General features: G+C 36.1%; 1 protein-coding gene across 1 annotated transcript; it reads right to left on the reverse strand.

Moving 5' to 3' along the window:
* Positions 1 to 2306: 2306 nt before the first annotated feature.
* lhx2b (LIM homeobox 2b) lies at positions 2307 to 11680 on the reverse strand. The gene is made up of 5 exons (XM_053624835.1): positions 11221 to 11680; positions 9520 to 9722; positions 8286 to 8653; positions 4082 to 4287; positions 2307 to 3577 (listed from the first exon to the last, which is right to left on the reverse strand). The coding sequence occupies exons 1-5, from the start codon at positions 11404 to 11406 to the stop codon at positions 3287 to 3289; spliced, it is 1254 nt and encodes a 417-aa protein (XP_053480810.1). The 5' UTR covers positions 11407 to 11680; the 3' UTR covers positions 2307 to 3286.
* Between the last annotated feature and the right edge of the window lie 8780 nt (positions 11681 to 20460).

Genomic DNA, 20460 nt, shown 5'->3' on the forward strand with positions numbered 1-20460 from the left:
CAAATTTACACAGTTTACTCAGCAGCCATAAATTTTTTTGTGATTTGCAAACCCGAAATCTTCACCCAGATAACTGTCTATTCTATTAGGTATCAGATATAGCAATGGAAAAATATTGTGAGTCAAAAGGGCCCTGTTGGCCCAGTTGTAAAGAGCCATATTTAAAAGTTTTTAAAGTTATAAGCATATGATCTCAAGAACTGACTATATTCTAGCAATCAGATTCATTGATTTCATTCCATGTGGGCATGTTGGCAAATGAAGTGGTAAGCATTGGTGGTTATTGGTGTCATTGCCCACTTGCTATCAGGGATATGTAAACTTGCTGTCATGTGTATGATGTACTCTTTATTGTGTGCCCATTGCAAAACCTAAAATTCACTGAAATTTGTGTCTTGACTTATTTTAAGTGTATTTAGTGATCTTAATTAGGAAATTACAATAATAAATATAGTCATGTATAGTAGCCCAATGTGTCAGTTCATTTATATAAGAAGTAATTAATTCAATTCTCTAATATGTTTCCATACACAGTACATTGTATCAATAATAGTTCAATCATAATTCTTTAAGTACATAAACTATGGAAAATTGGTATCCATTTGAAGACCACAATGAAAAAACAATCAGAGTCACAAAACTGTATTTTTGGAGTTGTGCATCCACTGCTGTTGATTGAGCATTGAAGAAAGATGTCATAAATGTACTAGGATGATAGAAAGATCAGGGTAACCGAATTTTTCTTTTAAAATAAAGCCATGCTATGGAAAAATGATCACAGTCCAGTCACATGCCCGAAATCAGCCAATAGGCTTTGAGTAATGGCGAACGCCCAGCTGAGTGAATTTCACTGTTAACTTACTGTCAAATTTCTTCAACATATCTCATTAGTAATTGCTCTAATATTAATATCGTAATATATCATCATCATCATCATCATAATAATAATAATAATAATAAATCAATATTAATATTAATTAATATTAATCATGTCTAATTAATAATTTATAATATTCAAGTTGAGATTGATGTAAAATGTATATTCTGTGAGTTTTCAATATTTAAGTGATGTTGATGATGCTCAGTTGAATAAATTAGTATAAGTTCATCACTGTATTATTGTGAATACCCACGAAAGAAAGATCAGAGACCGCGCAAGCATTTTTTCATGCTTCAATTAACACAATGTAAACAATAATGGCTGATAACTTTTGATGTTTTCATAAAGACTATGAATGGGTCTAGTGAACATATCAAGATTTTCTCTGTTCTCAATTATTATGACATAAGAAGGTTCTGAACTTTTAAATTCAAATTCTGGAATTCAAGCACAATGTGACTTTGATTGTTTTATCATTGGTGCTTTCATTTATTACTCTATGATTCTAGAGTATTTCTTTTAAGACTGTTGTTACTGTTGTAATTTCAGGTCATGAAACATATAACGACATAATATTTAAAACAGAATTATATTAAAATATTATTTAAAACTAATAACCATGTCCACCTTATGGTTTTGATCTACATATACTACATGGCCAAAAGTTTGTGGACTGCTGACCATCACACTTGTATGTGCCTTTTGGACATCCCATTTCAGGTTTACTCAAACTTTAGTAATAATAAAGCTTACAAAGACATCCTATACAATTGTGTGCTTCCAACTTTGTGGGAACAGTTTGGGGAAGGCCCAAATATGGATGTGATAGTCAGGTGTCCACAAACTTTTGGTCATATAGTGTTTAAATATTTTTTCACTAAACACATTCACTGTTAATCTGAAAACATTGATCACAGTGGAATAAATAATGGCACCAAATCTAGAGTATAAAGTAATGGGAAGTATTTTCAACTACAAAAACCTCTTCTTTCTCAGTTTATGGCAATAACAAGGATGACCAGATACAATTTGTTTATATATATTTTGTACAGAATTGAAGATTTACATCAAATGGGATATTATGAGGAATGCTCAAAGAAACACCTCAGGAATCAGTTCAAACCGTACAGCATCTTCAACAAGAAGCCTATGGTCACCATGGAAACATTCACCCTGTTCCCAACACTGTCACATCTTAATAACTGAAAAGGAAATCATCCATCTAATTTTTATATCATTTTTACTGATTTACATTATGCTGTTCTGAACAATGTCCGTCAAAACTAGTACATATATTCACCCAGCTGTAGCATTTTTTTTCAGTGCTCTTATTTGACTCTTTTTTCTAAGATGAAGTATGTATTAAGGTTTTAGATGCTGTGCTATTATATCCAGTAGATTCTTAATGAGGTAAGATGTTGAGTTAAGATCATTTATATGATATTATTTATTTTTTTTTCATTTCTCTTAGGAGAGAAATATAGAAAAGGTGTGTGAGAGAGAGATAGAGAGCAAAAGGGAGGGAGATAGGAACAGAAAGAAAGAGAGAGTATGTACCTGGATTTAATGCTCATGTTTATGCAGAGATACCAAACTTTGTTGCCTCAATGGATAAAATACACAAATTAAAATTCAATTAATTTTAGCAATAAGAAATGGACTTTGTATAGGGTTACTAAAATACAGCTTAAGGCACGTGACAGTCAGGATTTTACTGTTTATGATTTTCATCTCAAAATTATTCACATTATAATCCTTTTTTCCCCACATTGACCCTGTGTGCAGTTACATAAATAAAAGGCTGAAGAAAGAAGTTAATTCCCATATAACAAGAGCACTTCTATCCTCAGTCTTATGCTGTAAACATAGTAGGGTAAGAAGGAAATAAAAAATCAAATAATTTCTCTTCGATTCCATTAAAGACAAAAAACAACAACAAAAACATCAACATCCTTTCACTGAGGCATGCCTGCCTCTATACTCTGAATACTCTGAAAGAGGCTCACGATCAAACAAAAGTTTTTTTCTTTTTAACAAATTTCAAATTTGTTTTTGTCTTTCCCCCTATTTTATGTAGTTTAAGTCTTTTAATTGTCTATTGTTCTAGTTGGCATGACCATATGTTTGCATTTTGTTAGTTGTATTGAAAACAGTGCCCAAATTGGAACATCTTTGACTTTGAAAGTTTTGTGCCACTAATCACAGCTGCATTATCGCACCATTTTACAAACAGCATTTGCGAGCCTCAGGTCTAGGAAGGGTGTTTATGGTACAGACTTTATCAAGTGGTTTCCAAGTAAAGTAAACCAGTGATGGATTCTTTCACAATTTAGATCAGAAAACAGGATATGCTCTATAATTGCACAGCTATAAGAGTCAGTGGTGATTATCACTGAGTGTTAGGCATCAGAAGAGGCTGGTAAGCGTGGTCTGTGAAGGACTCCGGCACTCACGCACGTCCAAGGTGCCTGGCACAGAGGTCATTACGGAGGTGACAGTGGGCATGGTAGGGTTGGTGAGGTCTGTCAGTGTGGTGGGTGTGCTAGATGGGCTCATCGAGGCATTTGAAATTTCTGATGCTGGACCAGATGGGGTTCCACCAGCTAGAGTTGACCCATCTGAAGCTTTGTCCACCCCATTATTCTCCTGACGCAGAAGATTTCGTCGGAATTTGGCCCTGGCATTCTGGAACCAGACCTGAAACCACGTCAATCCATCCGTTAGTGCCAAACCCATGAGGGAAAAAAACATTTGAAATGGAATGATAAATAGACAAAGGAAAAGCTCTCATTAAAGGGTTATCAGGCTCATCCAAGCAAATGACTGTCTTGTTTTCTAGATATGATAATTAGCGCTTTGAGATTTTATGCTTAACAGTCTTTTTGTTTGTTTCATTTCTCTCTTTCTTTACTTCTCCAGGCAATTATCTGTCACATTTATGAGAAGGTTACAGCCTATATTTGTCTCCCTACCTTTCATTGATAGCTGACAAAACAGCTGGTTCTTGATGCAAGGCTCATGTTCAGCTTTGTTTTGGAATGTAACAATTCCTTCATTTGTCTTTTCTATTGGTTCCCATTCAATGATTTTTCATTTCATTTAATATTTTTGTAGTAATTCAAATCAGTTTTTGAATCATTATTGGAATTAACATGAGTCATGGCTGAACTTTAATACAGAGAAAAAAAGAGGATTTCTTACCTGAAGTACACGCTTTGTAAGACCTGTTTTCTGTGCAAGCTGTTTCAAATCCTTGGCATCAGGATTGTGGTTGATAGCAAAGTAAGACTTCATGGTCCTCAGCTGATGGTGCTTGAAGGAAGTCCTCATTCGCTTGGTCTTCTGACCAGAATTGTACTGAGAGTCTCTGTCCATGGGATCCCCATCATTTTCATTGCAGCTCAGTGCTTTTTTGAAGAAAACACCAGGAAATATATTTCTTAAGCTCATGCAACAATTAATTATAAAAAAAAAAATGTCTCACAGGTAGCATGTAATTAATACACTTAATCATTGTAAATGATTGGTACAATATGTTTTTGCAAAAAACAAAAAAACAAAAACAACAACAAAAAAATTAGATAAATAATTCAAATTTAATTTAATTTAATTTTAAGTCAGAACCTCATACAGTATGTGGAATGTTAAACAGTCTCCAATTGTGAATATATTGAATATCTAAACAGTAATTATATCAGGTACATAAGGCAGTCTTGGTGTCCTCATTTTCAGTTAGGTATGCTGAGCTACCACAGTACAATACTGAGACTTTTCCCAACCAATTCCCTTCTAATAAACCTTTAGAGTCACCGAATCAGTTGTGTTGACAGTGAATTGGTTCTTCAGCATGCAAGACTATAAAATAATGTGCACTTTTTCTTTTTTTTTCTTTTCTAATTGTTACATTTAAACTTCACTTAAATAATTGGAGGGGGGGTCCAGTTCCCTACAGACCAGGGGAAAAAGTTTATAGATAATACATGTCCATTTTATTTATTTGATAGAAGATTTATTTAAAAAAGAAACACACAAATAATATTTGGATCAACAAATTTATATACTTAACTTTTTTGTCTGAAGAATTTAGAATAACAAAGTGCAAAGTTTTGCCTAACAACTTTTACTTATATTCAGACTTAGAAATACTAGCCGTGCCGGTTTATTTATTTATAATATTACTACAGTCATTTGAATGTGGCCCAGCAATTTGAGGCTCGGCTTGCAATGAAGTGTTTTTAAGGACAGTGACGCAGAGAGCTGTGGGCAGTAATTCTTGGCAGAGGTTGAAGTGTTGCAGTTAAGGAATTCTGTTTTCTCTGACAACTGCAAATGTTACTCACGGAAAAACGGTCTGAACCGCACGTCGGATAATTAACCTTTAATGTGTGCATCACTGCACATGGTGAGTAAATGGATTGTAAACGATGTAAATCTGGCAATTGATAAATACTACCGTTCATCAAAATACAGTCTAAGTGAATTATATGTGGTATCTAGGAATCTTCCTGTTTTATAGTAGTAAATTAAATCATAGTTTGCCCTCTTTACTGCAAGCTGATATGATATTGACCAGTGTTTAACATTATGCAAAACAGGAAGGAGGGGGCAGTTGTCCTTAGCAGCTGTAGTTTCGAAATACTTTATTCATATGACTTTTAAAGAAACTGTAGGTAATTTATGTTAGCTAATGCTTTCTCCTCCTTTCTGGGCAGTCGACCGTGGTTGTCATTCTCTCTGTAACCTGAAGGGGACAGCAGTGATCGAAAGCTAAAATGTCCCCGTACTTGCTGTCCAATGCGTGCCTGAGGCAACGTTCAGTGATTTAGCAGGAAAGGAGTTCACTGATATCTAACAGTTTGTTGTATTGATTGTACTGTTCTAGGCTAATCCCTAAATTCATTTTTAAAGTTGTGAAGTGGCTCAGGACCAGAACCCAGAAAAACATGGTGATGGAAACTCATGGAATTCAGTGGGACACGGGAATGAGTTTTTCGAATTTAATATCACAGTAAAGAGATATTAAGTAAAATGGAATAACACAAAGCTATAGGTCTATGGACTACTTAACATAAGCCATACAAAGCTGTGAAAATATCTCACTGAACATTAAAATACAGGCCTTATAAAAATGTATTTGGACTAGACTGTTTAGGCCTAAACCTTTTTTCTTTTGACGGATGAAACCAATTTTACCCATTTTTTTCCACGCATGTAAAAAAAATATAGCCTATATTTAATTTTTGTCCGTATTTATTTTCGTGCTGAAAATTCCCATATTTTCCTATATTGAAATAATATTAATGAGTTATAAGCAAGGGCTCAAGGCATCATTTGGCCTATGCAAAGGAAAGTGAAATAGCTTATGTGTGAGAAAGTTTAATTATATTTTTACTCCCGCTCCAAAACCACGCTGTATCGCGTTCTTTTCCTCACATCTTTTAGTCTCGACTTGCATCTAAGTAATTCCCCACTTGTCATCCATATAGTCGTCATTATTCCTTTCCGAAGTCTTTATGCAAGAGTTCACGAGTCATGTTGCTGATAGTTGACGTAAGCTCAAGGACACTAACATTTTAGAAACGTTGTCACTGTAGTGATGCATAGTTTATTCATACTAGTTTTGAGCATTATACGACTGCAAAGATTAAAAGTCCTAAATAAGTTTCTCTCTCAAACAAATTAACTGTAATTGAATCAAGAAAAAATGTGCATTTAGCCTGAAAAACACGGTCACACTCTTAGAAAATTTAGAACCCTTAAGCTAAAGTGTTCTTCAGTTGTACCGTTGGGGGAACTCAATGTATGTAGAGCCATTTTTGAAGCCAAGATCCCTTAATTAACCAATAAACCCCAAAGGACCTCTGAATGGCATTTTTTCTAAGAGAGTAAGGGGGTAATTGTATTTTTAATTAGCATATAACCTTCTGACTGAGGCCATCAGAAAATCATATACCCGATTTGTGTGTGTGTGTGTGTGTGCGTGTGTGTGTGTGTGTGTGTGTGTGTGTGTGTGTGTGAGAGAGAGAGAGAGAGAGAGAGAGAGAGAGAGAGAGAGAGAGAAATTAAACAAATTAACAAATTTAAAACAAAGCAAAAATCGTCAGTGAGGGTTCCTAGACATTTTAAAATAGTTTAAATAGTTTACTCGTTTTTACTATTTTAGCTGTCTATCTTCCTTTGTTTGTTTCATTTTGTTTCACAGCTACATTTGAAGACATTTTTCTAAATAAATTTTAGAGTTTATGTTCAGTACAAACACCCGATACGTTGCCAAATTATTTTCATATATCAATATATAAATTACAAAGTGATAATCCCAACAGTATAATAAACATTATCACAGTATAATAAACTAATAAAATAAAAAAATAAATAAAATAATAAACATTATCACAGTATCCCAACAGTAATTGCCGTTGAAGATTGTATACACAAAAGTGCGTCCCATCATCCTTTCTACCTTTTTCCTCTCACCAAAGGTTTTTTATATATACATATATATATATATATATATATATATATATATATATATATATATATATATATATATATATATATATATAGCTCTCTTGGATAGTCATCAAACAGTTTGCTGGTAAAAAGTGTGCTATTGCATGAATTTCATGTTCAAATAAATGTTTCAGACTTCTGCATGATTTAAAATCTCTAGTACTACTAAGTATTTGTACTTCTTACTAAGACATTATCTTTGAGCAATTTAGGGTTAATTGCATCTTCTGCTTAAAGAGAATCGCCTTTAAATCTATGTTTTTTTTTTAGCGCAAGATAACGTCTTTTCTTACGATATTTCAGGATTCATTTAGAATCCCTGATATTTTGGGATTCATCCGTAACCCTGAATCCACAGCCTGAAAACGTGAAACATAACGCTAAGCCAGCGCCTTTAAATGTATTGTTTACAGAAGCCGATATGTTCAATGGTGTATTAGCCTTTGTAGGCCTAGTTTAAAGTTGCCAACAGCCTGTGACTCTTTCGATGCACCGTTTGCATTCTAAAACACCGCTCACCTGCATTCTAACAGGCCAGGTCTGCTCTGTAAGCCTACTACAGGTCATTTGAAATGAGAATTACTACTGCTTTATTGTAATGTAATATCTTACAACTAGGACTTATTCAACGATTATTTTGATTATGGAATCTATAAATCTATGTTTTATGTCTTCTTTATGACATTAACCTACACTTTGCATAGCCTGAAAATCGAAAGCCTGAAAATCGAAAACTTACTTTACTGGTAAATTAACAAGTATTGACTGACTGACAAAAAAAAAAAAAAAAAAAAAAAAAAAAAAAAAACCTGTAAAATTGCAGCACTGCTTGTATCTAAAAAAAAAAATAAAAAAAAAATAAAATAACAAAAAACAACGAAAAAAAAGCTCTCACCTGCGTTATAAGCGGCCAAATCTGCTCCGGGCCCAGGGCTTTTCCGTTTCCTCGGGCGTCCTTTCTGTACGCTGCCCACACCGTTGTAGTAGGAGAGCGCGAGCGCCCCCGCTGTTCCCAGCGCTTTACTTGGAGCCACGTCCGTGTGATTGAAGTGTCCGTAGTCCCCTTGCACGACCGTCTCGAAGTGTAAACGGCAGTACACAAGACTGTCCTTCATGCCGAAATGATCGCCCGTGGTCAGCATTTTGTTGCACGTTGTGCAGGTGAAACAGTTTAAGTGGTACACCAAGTCCCGAGCTCTCATTACCATTTCCGAGGCTGAAATCCCGAGATGGCAGCGCGCGCACCTCTGCACAGAAAACCTTCTGCACAAGAGAGACACAGCCATGAGCCTAAATTGAACAGATTAACGACATACAAGTGGTATATATATATATAAGCAAGCTCCAATGGACTAGTTCAATTCAATACAATTTTGTTTGTATAGCGCTTTTAACAATGGACATTGTCTCAAAGCAGCTTTACAGAAACATTAACACAGGATACAGATTTTAAGTGTGTGAATTTATCCCTATTGAGCAAGCCGGTGGCGACGGTGGCAAGAAAAAACTCCCTAAAATGACTTCTGTTAGTCTGCTACCAAAATTTGAGGTTTCGTTATTTAATCTTTAAAAAGTACAATATTGAGTCTCATATTTACTGTTGTAAACAACAATAACGCACCCAAGCTGATAAATGCAATAATTATCATAAAGGCGAATATTTTAATTTACTACTTTTTTCTGACGAATAACGTGGCGGTATTAACGCTTTATTGTAAAACAGTATTCGCTTAATAGTCTTAGATATTAATAGTACATATTATTACCGGCATTTGCGACAAAATATGTGCCCGCCATGAGCCTCCTGAATGACACCTTGTTTAATTGGTACGTTTACCCCATTTTCGCCAATTAAAACATAACCACTGTTACAACAGCATTAAGATACCACTGTTTGCAGCCAAACATGCCTGCTATATTGCTAGCTTTAAGAGTGCTAACTAATATCTGTTTATTTGCTGTTTATTTTCTTTCGTTAAGAATGTAGCCCTACACACAGTGTGAATTCTGTGTCCGGGGCTACATTCTTATAGAAAATAAAAGTAAGCTCAACTTAGAGAAATATGGCTTGCATGAAGCCACATTGCTGTCTTGGAAAGTTAGAACCCATATGAGCACGTGCCACTCACCTGTAATAGTCTTCCTTGCAATAGATGCTTCCATCCTTACTGAAGCAGGTTAGCTCGGACTCCAGGTTGAGTTTACACTCGCAGCATTTCAGACAACGCATGTGCCACTGCTTGTCTACGGCAAGCAAGTAATAGCGGTCGGATATTTTCCCTCCGCAGCCGGCACACAGAGCCACACGCTCACCGCTCATCGACGGCATGCTCTGAGGAGAAATACCACATACAGTTTCAGCAAAAATTGGGCCCAACCTGTCCTAAAGGCAGATTTTATAACAATTTAACCGAAAATCACGCAAACGAAGGGGTAGAAATAGGCTGTTGATCAATGTTTATGAATCGGAGGTTGCAACAGTAACTGGTGCAAAATTGCATGGTCTCTAAAATAAACGAGCGACTCCATGCGAATTAAATAGAAAACTCCGAACGCTAATTCTTGTGGATTTGCATCCCTGCGGTCGTGTTGGTAGTGAAAAATTCTATACTGAACATTGGCTGAATAGAGATGCTTAGTTCCCGTATCGGAGGGGCTACGAGCTGGTACGTTTTGAACAGGGTGTATAAAAAAGAAAAAATAAAGGGCATGAAGCACGTGAAGGGTTAATTAATTAATATGCCTACAACTACTTTTTAAGATAGATATTATAGATGTGTATTTTGCTATATATACAAGTATATATATATATATATATATATATATATATATATATATAGAGAGAGAGAGAGAGAGAGAGAGAGAGAGAGAGAGAGAGAGAGAGAGAGATGCTTGATCACGATAGCTATGGTTGCACCTGCACTCTGCCTATCTGCCTCTCTCTCTCGCTTTCTCCCTCTCTCTCTCTCTCTCTCTCTCTCTCTCTCTCTCTCACACACACACACACACTCACACACACACACACACATTCATACACATAATAATAATACGTAGCAGCATTGATAAAAAGTAACTATTATTATTATTATTATTATTATTATTATTATTATTATTATTATTATTATATAAGGGCTCTGCAGTTTCTTGTATCAAAAGAGTGTGTGATGACTGTGTAATAAAAACTTGTTCAGCACACACCACACACAATCTATAGACACGCACACACTGTGGGATTTACTAGATGTATTTTGTGTTTAATGTTCAAATAAATTACCATTGTTCAGCCACAGCAACCTCATATATATATATATATATATATATATATATATATATATATTGTTTGAACTGTATTTAATATTATTTGATTTATTTTATGTGTATGGAGGATTTATAACTAGCTTACATTTGGCCTAAACTGGATGTCACGTTAAGTAAGTCAGTATGCTTTGGTAGAGATCACTAAACTACTTGCAAACACCAAAACTGTTTCATGAAATTGGCCTATAATTTAATAGTTCGGTTTTATGTCAATGACAGGGAGAATGTGAGCATTAATATCATTCTGCAACAAATTACGCTATTACAAATTACCAGTTAATTATAATGGAAACAAAAGACCAGTGATATTCTCTGAAGTCTGAAAATTCATAATTCATATATATATAAGTTATATAAGTTCTAATATTTTTTTATTAGTAAATTATCTTAATTTTAAAATTGTAAATAGTTCGTAGAGTCTTCTAAACGCATCCTTGGCCTTGTGAAAGTGTGAAAATGGAATTGTGGAAACTTTTTCAGGCAATGTGCCTGCAGCATGTGTTATTACCTACCGTTTCTCGTTCGCCCATATCGATGGCCGAGCTGATAGCAGCCGAGTCGTTCTTCCCTCTGCGCTCCATTTCTTCCATCATGCCGTGAATGTCGCCTTCGGCCAGGCCGTGGAAAAGCATCGCGGACGGGAGCGAAAAACACGTGTTTGCTTCCGTAAGATACAGTCCTGGCCCTCTGCGGTTCATATGACTTCGCTCATAAACGCGCCCTTATAGGAATCCTAATCAGAAGCAAATACCTTGCCGTTCTCTTATCGCTACTGCCTTTTCTCCAATGTAGGTAAATGGACATAGATCAAGTACATCAACGGCACACAGAACGCACACACTCGCATGTCGGTGCATTCCAGAGCTATGAGCAGGTATCAACAACGGGGGCCACTGTTGTAACGCTCGTCTGAAGTGTTTCGTGAGCAATTTTCAATTGGACAGGCTTGTGTCATCACACCGTTAAACTCAACACGACGTTTTTTTTTCCTGAGGATGGAGGACGTTGCAGGCGCACTTCACCGAAAATCCATGTTTTTGTCATTGCCGAATAAAAATAAATCCTGAAATGGTGTGGGATTTCGACTACAATTTCAACCTTTCGAATTTTACTAGTGTTTGCATTTTCATTGTGTTTTCCCTTCCTCGGCGGCGCTTTGTCATTTCAAAAGATGTCCAACTTCAGCACGGCAGAAGGCTCCAATGAATGATAAATAATAACATTTCGACGCCTTTAACAGCGGCTATTTTAATGCCAATTGCTTGTCTGTAGCCACATATTCACTGAAAAGGAGCTGTTGTTATTCACAAGCGATGTGTCCCTCGTGTAGTCGCAGCCAAATGTAAGTAATTGAGGAGGAGGAGTTGAGTGCACTTTTGTGTGTGTGTGTGTGTGTGTGTGTGTGTGTGTGTGTGTGTCTTATGCCTGTGTTTTGCCAGCCCCTACTCCTGTTCTCGGTTCTCTAAATCCATGCAACCCTCCGCGCCTTTTCTACGGAGACTTTGACGTCACAGCGCACCGAGCACAGTTATTGGCTGCGCGGCGCAGTGAGACTCGTGATAAGAGCGACGTGTAGATGTATTGCCAGGATCTAAGTTCGTCCGGACACAAATGTGAGGGTAACTCACGCGCAAACGACCTTTTTAAATATCTGTTGCATATGGTTTGGTGTATAAATTTGACTTAAATAACAGACGTAACTAAACACGTTTGAATATGATTATGATAATCAGTGACGCGCTATAATGTTAGGTGGTTACTTTGGAGTGTGTGTTCGAGTTACGTTAGATTATTATGGTAATGAGTTTTCAGCGTAGTTCTCAGATAAAAAAAATATTTATTTATTTATTTATTATTTTTATGCAATGGAAGCGAATCATTAATCCAATAGTGGCTCTAACTATTTCCCACCGGACAAGCTGACATGCCGCACAATGAAACCAGTCCCGGACACAGACCCCCGTGACTCAACCCCGTGAGTTCCAACAAAAGGAAACAGAGCGCGTTTAGTGTCAAAAGAACCGAATGCCGTACTGACAGCATGGAATCCGAATAACACACACCGTAACGCTACAGGAGCCGCTCCTTACAGCCCAATTAACGTCAGAGCCATATTCAGTGTGGGAAGACTTGACATACTCTCTTTTAAACGAAAGGGTTTTGATAAACACCTCGCTACGCGGCACTGTTTTGTAAACATAACATTTTTACACAATAACAACAACTATTATTATTATTATTATTATTATTATTATTATTATTATTATTATTATTATTATTATTAACATCGCCATTTTTTTTCTGGTTTTATTTGCGCTTGATTTTGCCTGTCTTATTCACTGACCAAGCAAAAATAAAAACGGGTACCGTATTATAGATATAGATATAAAAAATTACTTGAGGATATACTAATATGGATGCAACTTCTTTAAACCAGTAGTTTAATTGTTTCCTTGTATGTCGTTAAATCTCTGTTTTCCTGTGCACTGTGCTACAGACCTAATATTTATTTTTTACAATTAAAAGATAGAGTTGTATTTTAACACTCTTAATTGGCGCGCAGTGCTTAATTGGTGAGAAAGCATTAATTTAAGGTCATCAAAACGACAGTGAGAGACAAATACGCGACCTGTGTTTTATCAACCCCCATCCGTCATCGTCTTCAATTTTGGAGGCAATCCAAATGAACGGTTTCTAAAGCCCAACCCTTACAGACCTCTGTATCATTACATAATATTACACAATTTGTAACGACAGCTACGATTTGACTTTGGCGTTTTTGTTTCTTCGCATCGTTTTTTTTTCTATCGTTATAGACCTAGTCAAACTGTCGTTTTTATATTTGGACTATAAGTTTCTATTTTGCCTCATGCATATACAATCATAGGGAAATATACCAAATGTCATTTAGTTATTATATTAAAACTTTGCATTTTACTTGTGCAAATGCTTTTTAAAAAATGAAAATAGATGCGTCGGCTTATAAAATCCGCGACTGCATATTTCGCCCTTGGCTTGTACATGAATCATGCAAAAATGTACGTGACCTTGTGTAAATGTGACCGATAAGTTAGCAAATCATAATCCAGAATTATCCTTAGCCATAGACATACTAAGTTGCTTGACATTATGGTTGCCATTATTGCTATACCTCGAATGCAGTAACGATAAAGAAATAAGAGACTGTGGCCTTATTGTAGAAACAGAAAACTCGAAAACTGTAGGCTACAGGGCTGAGTTTCCCAAAAGCATCGCATAGTTAACATCATTTCATGGGCGAGAGCGTGTTCAGTGTGATGCTCGCTCTACCATTTAACGATTATCTTTGTGCTGCGATGCTTCTAGGAAACTCGACCAAGATCGGTACTGTGTGAATTATCCAAGGTTTATATGACTATAGTGAATTCACACAAATGGCTTATGCAGAAAAAGTAGGGCTAATTTATAAAGACTGTTTGTTTCATAATTCATATTATTCTTACAATCGATACATGGCAAAATGTACTCTGTTTTTGTACATATAACTGACTTTGCATAACCTTTGCTGTTTTCATGTAAGGCTTATAATTGTGGTATTTTGTGAATGATTCAATTTCTTAACTAAAACATAGGTGAAATAACCAATAGACCAAACAAATCAGCTAACCCATGTTGTCATGTTACTTTAAAAAAAAAAAATAATAAAAATAAAAAAGGCATTAACCAGTAAAACCTGGCCAGATGTCACAGAAGAACAATTATTGATCGAGTTTTGCGTAACAAATGGCACGTGAGAGTTTATACTGATTATTATTAGAATGTCCTGATAGACTGGCATTGGTGCCGTCCTGGGGGTACCGGCTATTGCGGTGGTTCTACTATTCTGTTATGTAGCCTATGACCCACTAATGTATATACCTTAGGCACCTGGGTTTATATTAAAGTTTTAGTGCGTAAATTTGAAGAGGGATGTTAGGCTCCCAAATCCTTATGCAAATGAAATCCCATGTAATACCCTTAATTGAATACATGCATATTTATTATCCGCGCTCACTGTCTGGAGTAATGCTGGCTTATACATTAAACATTTCAGTACTGTAGGGATCAGCTGGCGTGGATGAAATATGATATTTCGGCGAAACAGTCGAATATAAGAAAGGCAAAAATGTTGAAATGGTCAATATCTTAAAAAGATACAGCGCCTATAATTGTAAACAGGGAGACTGAGTTAATTAATAAAACGTTTTTTGACTGACCACAAAGTCAATTTGTTCAGTTGCGTATTTTAGGTAGTTGTTTGGATCAGGACGGATCGGATTTTGTCAATGTCTGATTTCATAAATGGATGTTTTTCATTCCTCGGCGATGTCTCTGTTGGAGCTGATAACTGCGACTTGTGGCTTCTAACGGAAACACCGGGGAGAGCAAGCGCTTTTGTGTCTGGTGCTTTTGTATAACATCTCTTCTTTTTCTCGTGACAATTCTATCAAGCTCTGATCAAAAGCCGGGCCGCTACACATTTTTTCGCGCGCCGACGCTAAAAATACAACAAGCTGCTGTGGCGTCTCGCGCGCTCCAGAACCGGAACTGAGGTGTAAAACCGCGCAGCAAAGCTTCCAGAGATTAATAACACTTTACAGTTTTGTTGGGTGAAAATGTATTTAAACCAAAACACAGAAAATTGTCTGCAACACTGGTATCTCTTTAGAGTCCCGAAATAAGTGGTAGTTTAAGTAGCCTATAGTAAATGCGTCACAGAAATCAAGCTGTTATCAGCTCTATAGCCGCAAAACTACTAAAGGTTGGACTCAAAAGTGATGGGGTGCTACTTTCGCGGCCCTTTTATGTGTTAAAGGTTTGTCATTTTAACTTCAGCACAGAATCCGTGCGAATCAGTTTATTCCGATTATGTGATTAGGAAATTAACAAAAACATCCTCACCACCCAAAACATCCGAAATGAGAATACTCGAGGGATGTTGAGGGAGTCGAAGAATTTAAGGGACAATGTGTGGCAGTAATTTTTTCATTCATTTGTCAAATCCAGTCAATTCAATTTTGACAAATATTATTTAACTACAAATATAAAGTTAATATGGTCTATACGCAGATTATTATTATTATTATTATTATTATTATTATTATTATTATTATTATTATTATTAAGTAGTAGTAGTAGGCTAGTAGTTGTTGTATCATCATTATTATTACGGCTTTTATTCTGCATCGGACGCAATTCTGTAAGGGTTAAACTGGCTGCACTTGACCTTCAAGCGCAAAGCGCATCTGATCTGTTCGATTCTGAGAGCTGAGAGTTAATCATGCACGCTCTCGGTAAGCGGAAGTGCGCTCGTGCATGCGCTCAGCGGCAAATTGATAAGCGTTGCGGCGAGTTACTTCAGGTTCTAAGAGCTGGGCAATATAAGATGTAGCAATACAGAGCTTAGAGCTATTTTAATGACGAGTTAATGACGAGAGGTTTATAATGGTATGAATAAAACCTAGTAGGCCTACATCAAGGGCTTGAGTAAATGCAGTCTTAATATTTGTCAGAGTGTAGCATTACACTCAAAAGTTCAATTCAACAACAAAAGTTGAATGTTAATAAGTAAGTGTGGGGTCATTTTGGACTGATTATTATGTTAGGGTGGAAACAGATATGACATTAACATGTCATTTTGAACCATCAAACACTTTATGTAACATATTTATCAAAAATTTTTAAAAAAACATCTTTTTGGAAGGACGGCAAATCCCCCCCACCATATTAGATGTCATAGTGAGAGATGTCATGCCATAGATAAGCGTCAAAATAAAGATAAGAACTTCGTTATGTCGCTCGTAAGAACGTTCTTTAATTAACAAGTGACTCCCGAAAACTTTCGTAACTGAGGAAATACGTGAATTCGTTCGTAAATTAACGAGTATCCTGATACATTAATTATTCACAAAGCACTTCGTTATTTGGAGCGTGTGTGCAGTTCTACCTCAAAAAGACAGAGGCCGCTAATTTCTACTAAAAAAAAAATCATCATGGTTATATTGCATGAGTGTGATCTTGCCCTAGTGTTAACCTGATTAACTAACGTTTATCCGCAGCGCGGTGGTGCAAGTTGGCCGCCACCGAAGAAAATGGAATATTTAAGAAAAAATAGGCTATTACGTATATTTTACCTAAAAAAAAATCAGTTTCTCGTCATAACCAAACTCAGGCCTGGACCGGCCATCAGGAGAACCGGGAGAATTCCCGGTGGTCTGACAACTGATTTGGCCCGCTGCCCTGTTGTTTTTTTATTAATTTATTTTTCATTTTATTTAATAAAAGTAATTAATTATTTCATATTATTGCATGTCCTATGTACTCAATTGATCCTTTCCGACTTCGGCATTTGATAATAAATCCATAATAAATCATGAACCTGTTAGTTTTGACTTGCAACGCTACCATTCTCCTCAGCTCCGGCGAACGGTTTTGAACAGACTCATCACTGCACAGAGCGAGGATGGAGAGGAAGCGGCCAGGTGGAGCAGTGAGGGAAAGTGCAGGGAAAAAGAAAGCTCTCTAAAAAGAAGCAGCGAAAATGTATCAAAATTACCGACCAGTTCAGGTGTTCGTTAATTGTGTCTTCCCATATGTGAGGTTGAAAAGAATAAATTCTCCTATTATTCACAATAAGGTGGAGAGAGTCAACCTGGCACTAGCTCTGGTGCAGTGGTCACACTTCAGGGTCAACCTGAGATGACAGGCAGAGGTAAATTAAGAGTAATTAAATATGCCTTAATATATCTGTATGAAATATAGTATGGTTAAATCTCAGGTATTTTAAGTCTAAAAACAAACAAACAAACATTGTCCTAATGTGATATTTTCATTTTAAATAAAATAAATTTAGGTTCTGTGCTCACAAATTACAGTGAGGTTAAACAGTTTTAATTTTTCATCAATGTGGAGACAGTTCTGTTTATAGCGTTGGATCTGGTAAAGAAGTGACATGTACATGAAAAAATGGCAAAAAAGTATCTTTTGTTTACCTCTCTTCACTTCTTTTTTGAGTGAAAAGTACAAAGTTACTGGCAGCTTTGCACTTCTGGTGTTTGTTAAATGCTTGGTATACTGGTAAGCTGATATAAATTAGGACTGCTTCACTACATCTAAGTTTCTTGTTTATGTTTTTATAGGATGACCATACTGTGAGTAATAAATTGAATTTAGGAACGGAAAAATAGGGTTGTCCGTAAAAATTTGTTGTAGGTGTATGGGGTGGCCTGGATGAGTGTGAGACTCCCGGCCTGAAATTATGTCCCAGTCCGGCCCTGACCAAACTGATTTCATTGCCAAGAGTAAACTTTATTTAAACAAGTTTGTAGTTACTCTATTTAATAATTTAGAGTGAGCATGATCAATTCACTTAGTATTAACGTAATCCAATTACATCATGAAATCTCACAAGGATGGCAATGGAAGTGGTAATGTGGATGTTGCAGAGCAATCATGACCTGCATTCGATTCTCATCGGATGCGAGCTCTGTGTTTGATTTTATTCAGGGCTTTGAAAATACATGATCAAATGATGTTAGATGTATGAAAACAAACAGTGTTAATGTTACTCACTATTAATGTTACTCAATTCAGTCACATGGAACTGATGTACACATTTGAATTAAGCAAATTCACTGAAGGTTTTTTTGTTTTGTTTTGTTTTGTTTTTCCAGTAGCCTCACACCACCAGTGGCTAGGTTTGAATTTTAGCTTGGGTGACTGTCTGTGTGGGGTTAAATACTGTTTTTATTAATCGTATTAGCTATACAGAAACAGATGAAGCAAACAGCATTTAAACTGTTCATGTAAATCAAATGGAACTAACAAATGGAAGAGATTAATTTAATTTGAAGTAGCGTAACATATTTCATCTGTGTGGAACCGATGTACACATTTGATTCAAGTAAATTCAATGAACCTTTTGTTGTGTAGCTTTTATACTCTCTTTGGTCATTGTTTTATAGCTTTTTCCAAACAAACTTTTTATTGTACTTTCTTTCGTCTATTGTCCGCTATCTAAAAATACCCCCTGACTATCTGCGTATGTTTCTGCTGTTTAAGTGTCTGATTTACCTCCTGGCCGTCAAGCGATTGTTTGGCTATTGACTCGTGCAGCTTTTCTTCAGACTAGGGCTGGGCGGAGTCAACAATTACATTAAATTCAATTCAATTGTATAGCACTTTTCACAATGAACATTGAACAAAGAACTGCTTACAACTCGTTTGTTAAATCACGTTACAACTCGTTCGTTAAATCTCTGATAACGAAGGTTTGCAGGAAATACTTGCAAAACCGGCTCATATGTAACGCACGTCCCTCTTTAAACTGTACGTTATTCATTAAGATTAATTGTTATCAGGAAACCCACCCCAGATAGTCTTATATGGCTTATTAATTTATGATGCCTCAAGGTCAAATAGTCTTTTAATAAATACTTATTAATATTTATCACTGATAACATCTCTTAAGACAGGGTTTATTATAGGTAGTGGCTATGACTGCTAGGGAGCCAAGCCAATAAACTAACCATTTGTTTCTTTTTCCAGCTGGCACGTCCTTATAGTGACAAATTTATTTATGAATCGAACATGATAGAAACACTTAGAAGTTCTATCATCATACCATGGATATTTACCGTATACCATGGAAGTTCACAAACACACACACACACACACACACACACACACACACACACACACAGGTTGGATTAGTCCAAGGAGACGGATGTTGTATTATCTCTTGAAGGGACTGTACTGTATAGACTCAGGACAAGTTCTCCTTCCTTACTTTTCCCCTCCTAAATGTGCAGGCAGCTTGAATGGGAGGATAAATCTTTGTTAACAGGGCAACTATTAACTCACATGGAGTTAATCAGAGTCAGTACATTGCTGTGCGTATTACCATCTGAATGGGCCACAGTCTCCTCTCTGGTCTCTTTTATATAGTGCCCTTTGAATGGACACCAAGGATTTGGGCTTTAAATACTTCCTATTTCCCACTATTGCTCCAGCAGCAGTGGAAAGTAAACACTAACTGAAAATGCTTCCTGTCCAAGATTTTCTTGTCCAGTGAGGCCAATTCCAAAGAAATATTGTCAAGTGTTTAAGTTTGGAAATATATACTAAATATCATTAAACTTCTCCATATGGATAGGCATGTTTATGTTATACTTTCTCATGGTAATGGAATTACAGCCTAATGATGTCTAATTTGTGCCTAATTTATGATTTATAGTCTAATTTAGAATTTACAGTTCTCTGAAGAAGTATTTGATTTCTTCTGTTTTTGTGCATATGATAGTAAATTGTTTCAGAACTGTTTGGAAGATAGTGGTCCCATTACATTTGGAATAAACCAAACATAAAATTCCACAATCAGAACATCATACCTACAGTCAAGCATGGTGGTGGGGGTGTGATGGTATGGGGATGCATTGCTGCTTTAGGGCCTGGGTAACTTGCAAGAATTAAGAGAAACCTGAATTCTGCTCTCTACCAGAAAATCCTAAAGGAGAATGTACAGTCTTCAGTGCGTAAATTGAAACTCAAGCGCGAATGGATTATGTAACAAGACAATAATTCAAAGCACAAGAGTTAGTCCTAGAATGAATTCGTTTTTCAAATTGGTGATAGGTGTTAGATAACATTTTTTTTGCTCCAATAAAAAATAAAAAATAAAAAAAGCAAACAAACAAACAAAAAAAACTCTATTGTGTGTTTACTCAGGTTGCCAT

This window comes from Ictalurus furcatus, chromosome 5 (assembly GCF_023375685.1).
Source record: "Ictalurus furcatus strain D&B chromosome 5, Billie_1.0, whole genome shotgun sequence".
NCBI lineage: Eukaryota > Metazoa > Chordata > Actinopteri > Siluriformes > Ictaluridae > Ictalurus > Ictalurus furcatus.